This window comes from Silene latifolia, chromosome 5, assembly GCF_048544455.1.
Source record: "Silene latifolia isolate original U9 population chromosome 5, ASM4854445v1, whole genome shotgun sequence".
In the NCBI taxonomy this organism is placed as follows: Eukaryota; Viridiplantae; Streptophyta; class Magnoliopsida; order Caryophyllales; family Caryophyllaceae; genus Silene; species Silene latifolia.
The window spans coordinates 18,017,870-18,027,431 of NC_133530.1; the positions used below are offsets into that span (position 1 = coordinate 18,017,870).

Below are 9,562 nucleotides of genomic sequence, written 5' to 3' on the forward strand. Positions count from 1 at the left end.
ACGGGTTATATAATCGGGTTTTTAAAGCTGTTCAGGAATCCATAAGCAATGGCTGGAGGTTCTATTCTCGATCTTAATTTATCGCTTCCGCTTTCAGTTTATTGTATGTTTATTTCAGTAATTTAAACATGCATATTAAGTATAAAGAACTTACATCAACTTCTCAAGTTTTGAGCAAATATTGTGACCGTACTTATACCAATTACCTACTCACCAACACCATGCCGGATATTCAGTTCTTCATAATTCTATGGGTTTTGGCTTTGTTTCTTGGTTTAGGTTTACGTGGTATCCAATACGTGAGCGATGAGGTTCCTCCTAATTATATACCTTTCACTTTCGATGTCGATTTTCTCGAGGTTACTTCAATGACATTCTCGGGTTCTAACAATTCAATCACAAGCAATCAACCCGAGGACGCACAATTCAGGTTAAACCTTACCGTCAACACCAAAGAAGCCAAATTATTTAGACCGCTTCAAGCGACTGTTGAATATGATGATCAATTAGTCTCTAGCACAACAATTGCGCCTTTCCACCAAGATGCCCTATCCCAAAAAATAATACCCGTACTAATGGGTACGGTCGATACACCACTCCCAGACAAGGTCATTGACTCTATTAGTACGAAATTGGCTAGTGGAGGTGCCTTGGAATTCACGGTTATTGTTCAGGGCGACAATTGGAATTTAGATCCTCGTAGGCGTACTGGCTACACCTGCGACATGAAGATGGTTTGTCAAGGCGTTGCTGTTAAGTTTTCGTCAACTAATAACACATGGAACGGATCTACCAAGGACGGTCCATTCCCTTGCGAATACAGCTCCAAGAAATGTTAGTATTAGAATTACGATGTGAATTTTTCGATTCCGGCAGTTTAACTATTGATGAATTTTAGGAATTTGCATTGGTTTTGTTTGGTTTGCAAATAGCATTAGCTAGAAATATTTGCATTGGTTTTGTTTGGTATTTGCATTACTATTGTTCGGTAATTCTTTTTTCCGATGCTTATTTTAACTAGGAATAATATTTGTGAGGATCAAATTTCTGAATTTAAACGAAAATATAACTCCATTTAATTCCAAGAAAGAAGAAAACGTCCCTACGAAAACACTGTAGAGAAAAAACCGTAAAATCTTACACAAACTAGTTAGATCTAACATCCAGGCAGACGTACACAAACACGCACACTGCGGTAATTGCAACCAAGATAGAGCGACATACCGGCAAAATCTAAACCATACGATACGATACGATGATAACAGGAGTTCATTCACCACTTATTTACATACAGATTCCATCAAACAAGTTTTTTCAGAAGTTTTAAGACAGATCATTCAGAGGCCCAGTTTCATGCAGTTAGATGGCTTCCCTTGAGTTCCCGCAGCTTCTTCCTAGTTGCTTCCACACATCCAGCAACCACAGTGAATGCCTGCAATAAATAAACATCACGGTTATAATTTGGCTGCAATTTGGTAGAGATAATTAAATTAAACATTGTACAAAAATGAGGAATACATGTAACTTGCGAATGCCATCCCCAGAGTTGAGACTATTAAGAAAGTCCAAGAGCACCTCACGGTTGCATAGATTTCCTGGGAAATCGCCATCAATAGCAAAGAACAAGAAAATCTGTACATAGAAAGGTTTCAAATAATAAAGATGATTAGCCAAGCATAGCTAAATGGAGTATTACCAAAGGAATGCTTTATTACGATAAAATACGTGTAATTTGTTTCGGATACAACATGTTGCTGCTTAGGTGTAGCTGTCGGTCAGCTAAAAGCTGGTAGAGTAGAGATACTCGTAATTTGGGTAGAAACTTTAAACTCGGGAACATAAAATATTGACGAACCAAAAAAATGTTTGATGGAATGAATAAAAGATTGTCGATTCTAACTATATCATAGTGTCGATTATCTTCAGGCCATCTATACCATTGTACTATTATCAATTTTCAGACGCGTTGATTAATAAGCTTACTCTCACCATTTCACTTATAGCAAGTATGTCGAACATCAATTTTATCATTTGAAGGTAAAGAGCAACTACGTTAATTATTTATCAGCAAAAACAGAATAAATGTAATCGTAAAGACGTTGCAGTCAACACATTATATCTCAGCAAATGATTTAATGTCCACCCAAAGTCTCCCGGCCTCCAGGACTCCAAAGCTAGATCATGGTAAACACCGTAGAAAAAAGAAGCAGCAAGAAAGTTGAAGAGTACCTCAGCACAGCGAATTCCAGATGACGGGTTCATGGGAACTTGTGAAAGGCTTTCCAAAGGATCATATTTTGAAAATTCACGAGAAAGCTGAGCAGCAGCATCAATCGAGCCATCATTCTCCTTGCGCACCTTTTAAAAAAGAAAAACAAGTTGTCGTGTTACAGATTATCAATCCATTCGCAATGAAATCAACGGTCATGGAGAATAAAGAATTTGTACTCCGTACATTTATTTGTGCAAATCACCTTCACTCAGCCAATAGATAAGGATCGAATCAGTTCAATACTCGAAGTCATTAAAATTAGCTAGATAAACATGACCTCGTATAACTTTCGCCTTTTTTGAACACGCGTCCAATACTCGAAGTCATTAAAATTAGCTAAGATAACTAAAATTCTTTGTACTATTAGATGTTTTATAGGCTAATCCACATGACCACGAGTTATTACTCTAGAGAATAATCAAACAGCAAAAGTGAACTAGAAACGTAGAAATATACTCCGTAAGTGCTAGCATTGCATACATAAAAAAAGACTAACCATTGAGCGAGAGAAGATCCAGAGACCAAGGTCATTCATGAAGTATGGAGCAGCATCTACAATCAACAAGTTCGTTAATGTAACTATAATCACATGGTCAGTTAATTACCAACAAAAACAGAGAAAGTAAAGTGCACTGTGAACCTTTGAACAACTTCCTTGAGCGTTCAACATCTGAGTCATCATCAGTAACAACATCTGAGTCATCATCAGGATTAGCCACTTTCGGACCAAGCGCATGCAGCTTCAGTTGCGCCGTCTGTTGTTCATCAACCAGTAGGAGCTATCAATTGCACAAAATGCAGGTCAATATATCGCAGTAATTTATTTTTCTGCTTGAAAGACTGCTCAGAATCTGTATATGCAAATACTCCGTCCATCTCATCCATTTGTTTACAATTGATTAAAATACATAGAGATAAAGTAGGGAGAAAAATTCAACTGCACAACCGCATTATTTAGTTCTTGTAACAAACTGCCTTATAAGATCGATACTCGGTTATTGTAACAAACTCGCGTTATTTAGTTCTTGTAAGAATGATTTTCATCAAGTTATACTCTGCACAACCGCATAAACAGACATAGAGCAACTTTCTAAGGATTTCTATTAGAGATCCAGAGATTTTGGGGAATTAACAAAATCATGCACGTATTACGGGATCGCCTATGGGGAAAGAGTTTCATCAAATGAATAACATATCATTACAAACAACAAACAAACAACACTACCTTGGTGCCTCAATGGCTCTCGCAAATTGCGGGTAAGGGAGAAAGGGTCGGATTGCAAAATCGACATTGCAAAAATCAGAACTACTATTTCTGAACTCCTGTTTCCAAATTGAACATGATAGTATAAAATTATTAACCTATGATTAAAATAAAGACACTACCTTTTTCCGGAAACTGCTTTTAAACTCGGGTTTATAAACAGACTCAGTGGCAAAATAACAAAATCCCCAAAATTTAAACCCTAATCACCATTAGAAAAACAAGAAAACCCCATATTTCTCGAAAAGAATAACCTTTTTAGCACAAGCATGTTGAAAACACAACAAATTACAAAACATATGTATCATAACCATGAAAAACCCGTTTTACACAGGACTGTCAGTCCTGTGTAAAACCGACTCATACAAGAATTTGTGCAAAACAGAACTACACCACAAATTCAAACATGCAAATCTCATAACTTGTAACAAAACCATGATGTTAAATGTTCAGCCCTCTTTTAGGAATCTAGGGTTCTTCAAACCACATTTAAGGCATTCTTGACAATTGTGATACGTTTTTCGAAGATTGAATCTTTGACAAAACCCCTCTTTTTACTAAAATTCACCTTTCAAAATCCAGATCTACAATCTCAATAATCAGAAATCAATGTTTAAATAATAACAAACATGCAAAACGCCTATTTTAACCCCTGATTATTAATAAAGAATCAATCTTTTATAGGAATTCGTTCAAAAATCAACATCCACAATCAAACATGTTTAAAAAATCACATTCCTTTCACGAAACACATGTTTTTTCCAAGTCACAAAGCGTCAAAATCCATGTTTAAAAATTCATCCGGAATTCGATTTGATTCGATTAAATCGGAGGTATTACAAGGTCGTTGTACATAACTTTCCACATGACATAAATCCCTAGTCGTAAAGTTGGGGGGTTCGATTCTCACCCACGACAGAAGTCCGTTTGAACCACAAAAAAGAAATCATTTAAGACATGTGCTCCATAATAAAAGATGACAACTTTCCAAAAAGAAATTACGAAACCCGCCATATCCAATCCTAATACTTTCTACTTTTGGAAAGTCTCAAACTTTTTACTATTTCCTCTGTTTCAATCATTTGTTTACATTTTTTTTAAAATCAAAAGTAAACAAATAGTCGGAAGGGAAGTAGAAAATAAGTAAATCCATGCTTAAAAAAAATTAAAAAAGTGATAGATTAAACCTGAACCCAAGCAAAAGTCTTGCCCCGAACCGAAGGGAGAGCGATCAAGCTTCGATAAAAAGACATAACCATGGCGTCATGAACGACCTTTGTTAGGCGAGATACTAGGAGCATATTGCTCTATGATTTGTTATAGTAACAATATCAGTTTTGATATTATTTGATAGGATTTGTTATTGGTTTCCTAATTATATGCTATCCTCTGTACTATATAAGTCTTGGACTTGGTTTAATAATATCATCACAAATCATTCTACTCAACTTCTTTGTACGTTTCACAATTCAACATGGTATCGAGCCAGAAACCCTAATTTTTTTTTCTCTAAAGTCTTCTACATTCTTAATCGTCTGTTAACATGCCGGGTGACGACGGCAATGTGGTGCATACTACTGCTTCCCTTGCTTCCTCGGATAGGCTTTCGGGTAAGTCCTTATTTTGGATAATCGACACAGGTGCTTCTAATCATGTAACAGGTGACCTATCGCTCTTTGTGGACACGGTTAATATTCCACCTAGGGTCGTGGGGCTGCCTAATGGCCAGCGTATTATGGCGTCTCAAATGGGCACTGTTCGAATTAATGCCAAGATATCTCTACAGCGGGTTTTATTTGTTCCCCGTCTTACTTGCAATTTAATCTCCGTATCTCAGTTGACAAATGATAATAATTTTGTCTTGCTCTTTGATAATACTTCTTGCGTAATACAGGACCGTTCTTGGAGGACGATGATTGGAGTAGGTGAACTACGAGATGGACTGTACTTGCTTAATCCGGAGGACAAAACTTACTCGGTGCATACGGTGGGCCCAGGCGAGTCTTATGAAGTGTGGCATCGGCGGCTTGGTCATCCGGGTGATAAAGCAGTTAAATCTATTTCTTTGAATTTCCCTATTAATTCTAATAAGAGCATGGTGTGCGATGTGTGCCATCTTGCTAAACAAACTCGCACTAGTTTCGATTTGAGTGATAATGTTGCTTCAGACATTTTTCAATTAATTCATTGTGATCTTTGGGGTCCATATCGTACTCCTTCTTCTTGCGGTGCTAGATATTTTTTAACTATTGTGGACGACCATTCCCGATCCGTATGGGTTTACTTACTTCTGGACAAAACTGAGGTTACTAGCATGTTTATGAGTTTCTTGGCCATGGTTCAAACCCAATTCTCAAAAACCGTAAAAATTGTGAGGAGCGATAATGGTAATGAATTCAATGCTATGGCCACATATTTTTTTCAACAGGGCATTCAGTTTCAAAAATCATGTGTCGGTACGCCTCAACAAAATGGACGGGTTGAACGCAAGCATCGACACATTCTTAATGTGGCTCGCTCTTTGTTGTTTCAAGGTAATTTGCCTACTACTTTTTGGGGTGAATCAATTCTCACAGCGGCATATTTAATTAATCGGACACCTACAAGTCTCCTTAATAATAAATCACCATATGAAATGTTGTTGGGTACCCCTCCGTCTTATTCTAATTTACGGGTTTTCGGATGCCTTTGCTTTGCTCATAATCAAAAAACAAATGGTGATAAATTTGCACCCCGGAGCCGAAAATGTATCTTTGTCGGGTACCCACATAATAAAAAAGGTTGGAAGATTTATGATTTGGAGACCAAAGTTTTTAGTGTATCACGTGATGTTCTTTTCTATGAAGACATTTTTCCATTTTCTAGTCCGACTGGTATTTCGACGGATTTGATTAATGAGCCACTAAGGTACAATGATGAAGACATCCCTCTGGATGAGCCCACTTCAGCCACTACAGACCCGCCTGTCACCACTCCAGCCGCTACAGACCAGCCTGCCACCGAAGCTCTTGAGCCCAACACCGAACATGTGGATACTCCTTCTGTTTCAGACTCTCAACCCAGCACTGTTCCCGAACCACAAATTATGGGAAAAGGTCACCGCCTCAAGTTTCCGAATTCTCGATTGCAAGGTTATGTCCTCGACACAACTAACCGTCCATCCTCGTCCAGTTCACCGAGTCCGTCATCATCGCCCCCAGGTACTCCGTATTCTTTAGCAAATTACATTAATTGCAATAATTTTTCCAATCAACACAAATGTTTTTTGGCTGCTATAACTACGGGTGTCGAGCCGACCTCGTTCAAAGTTGCATTACAGGACGAAGGGTGGTGTCGTGCCATGCAAGACGAGATTGATGCTCTTGAAGCCAATGATACATGGGAGCTTTCCGAACTTCCTCCCGATAAGAAAGCCTTAGGATGTCGATGGGTCTATAAAATTAAATATAAATCTGACGGCTCAATTGAGCGGTTGAAAGCTCGACTTGTTGTCTTTGGTAATCATCAAGTCGAAGGCTTAGATTATGGAGAAACTTTTGCTCCCGTTGTTAAAATGGTCACGATCCGAACTTTCCTTGCGGTAGCTGCGGTAAAAGGGTGGGCATTGCATCAAATGGATGTTCATAACGCTTTTCTTCATGGTGATTTGGATGAAGAAGTTTTTATGAAGCTTCCGCCTGGTTTTACTCGTGGTCACGAAGGGAAAGTGTGTCGTCTAAAGAAATCACTCTATGGCTTGCGACAAGCACCTCGTTGCTGGTTCGCAAAATTAGCTGGTGCTCTTCGACAATACGGGTTTCGTCAGTCCTACTCGGATTATTCGCTCTTTACTTACTCAAAAAATGAGGTTAGGCTACATGTCTTGGTCTATGTTGATGATCTCGTTATAGCTGGTAATACTTCCTCGGCAATCTCTTCCTTTAAGGATTATTTGAATCGTTGTTTTAAAATGAAAGATTTGGGTATTTTAAAATACTTTCTTGGCCTAGAAGTAGCGCGAAGTAAAGAGGGCATTTTTCTTAATCAGCGTAAATACACTCTTGATATTGTGTCTGAAACTGGTCTCTTGGGCGCTAAACCTGCATCTACACCCATGGAAGTTACGCATAACCTTGGCACTGATAGGAGTCCGTTGATTGATGATCCGGAGCGTTATCGGCGCTTAGTAGGTCGGCTTGTTTATCTTGCTGTCACCCGTCCAGACTTGTCTTTTGCAGTTCATGTCTTATCTCAGTTCCTACAGCAACCACGAGAAGCTCATCTTACTTCCGCTTTACGCGTTGTTCGGTATCTTAAGGGCAGTCCAGGGCAAGGTATTTTACTACGTTCTGATAATAGTCTTACGATTTCTGGATGGTGCGACTCTGATTGGGGCACTTGTCCGTTGACTCGTCGCTCCGTGACGGGATGGTTCGTTTGTTTGGGTAATTCTCCTATTTCTTGGAAGACAAAGAAACAACATACTGTCTCTTTATCTTCGGCAGAAGCAGAATATAGGTCCATGGCCGCTATTGTTTGTGAACTTAAATGGCTCCGTGGACTTCTCTCCAGCTTGGATGTTGTCTTTCCTTTGCCTATGTCCTTATATTGTGATAGCCAATCGGCCATTCATCTTGCCCAGAACCCCGTCTTTCATGAACGATCCAAGCATATTGAGATTGATTGTCATTTCACTCGAGATGCGATTACAGAGGGTATTGTTAAACCGGTCCATGTTTCCACTACTGAACAACTTGCTGATATCTTCACCAAGCCATTAAGTGTTCGTCAGTTTCACTATCTCCTTCGCAAACTGGGCATTCTTGACCTCCATGCTCCAGTTTGAGGGGGGGTGTTAGGCGAGATACTAGGAGCATATTGCTCTATGATTTGTTATAGTAACAATATCAGTTTTGATATTATTTGATAGGATTTGTTATTGGTTTCCTAATTATATGCTATCCTCTGTACTATATAAGTCTTGGACTTGGTTTAATAATATCATCACAAATCATTCTACTCAACTTCTTTGTACGTTTCACAATTCAACAACCTTCCTGATAATGTCATCCATGGGGTTTCCTACAGCAGGGACCTTGTTTGCATGCAACTCTTCAGCTGACTCTTTTGGAGAAATGTTGTTAAATATGCGGCTGTTCCTATGTTAATTTATAGTAAGGATATGTACAATTTAAACTAGGGTTTTTACCCTTGGAAATAGGCATTACCTACCTTCCACATTGTTCTTTCATTTATTTTTTACGGTGTTCAAGACGGTATTTTGACTGTAATTTTTTTACAGTCAAAAGTTATTTTGACTGTAAAATTAAAAAAGTTGTTTTGACTGTAAAATGTGGAAGGTAGGTAATGCCTATTTGTAAAAAAGTGATAGACGGTATTTTGACTGTAAAATTAAAAAAGTTGTATTTAAATATTTAATACCCTTTTATATTTGATATAATTTAGAAATTAGAGAGTAAATTACACATAAATCAATACAAACTAATGTATATATTAACTATTTATTTTCTCTTTTAGTTGCTTAAATAAAAATCACTAGTGGTATTTACCATAACCCTTTATTATAAACTATGCATTACTCCCTCCCATTTTTTGGAAATGATGTATTTGCTTTATGCACAAATATTAAAGTTGTGACTGAGTTGGCGGGATTTTCAATAAAGTTGAAGGATTTTAATTAACACAACACAATATGCTCAACAAGAAAATGGGATAATTCTAGTGAATATGCCCAAGGTGTAATATGGGGGCAATTTCTAAGAATCGGAAAGAGTATAATTTTTGGTTGAAATTATAATTTTATAAAAGATCATTTTGAAATAAAATGTGGTAACAAATTTTTATACTTTTTCTTTAATTAATGGTCAAAGTTTATGAACTTTAATTTAACCCCAAAAATTAAATGAAAAGAACATGGTAAAATGGAGGAAGTAGGGCAATTTGTGTTTTAAGTTATAGCACGGTAAAATATTTCAAGCTAGTTCAAGCCGGTTTGGTCCATGAGTTGGTAGAGCAACTCATAGATG

General features: G+C 37.7%; 1 protein-coding gene across 1 annotated transcript; it reads right to left on the bottom strand.

Moving 5' to 3' along the window:
• Positions 1-1,228: 1,228 nt before the first annotated feature.
• LOC141656948 (uncharacterized) lies at positions 1,229-8,698 on the bottom strand. The gene is made up of 7 exons (XM_074464042.1): positions 8,569-8,698; positions 4,724-4,810; positions 2,913-3,051; positions 2,769-2,824; positions 2,230-2,358; positions 1,519-1,632; positions 1,229-1,432 (listed from the first exon to the last, which is right to left on the bottom strand). Exons 1-7 carry the CDS (start codon positions 8,587-8,589, stop codon positions 1,352-1,354), a joined length of 627 nt encoding a protein of 208 aa, XP_074320143.1. The 5' UTR covers positions 8,590-8,698; the 3' UTR covers positions 1,229-1,351.
• Between the last annotated feature and the right edge of the window lie 864 nt (positions 8,699-9,562).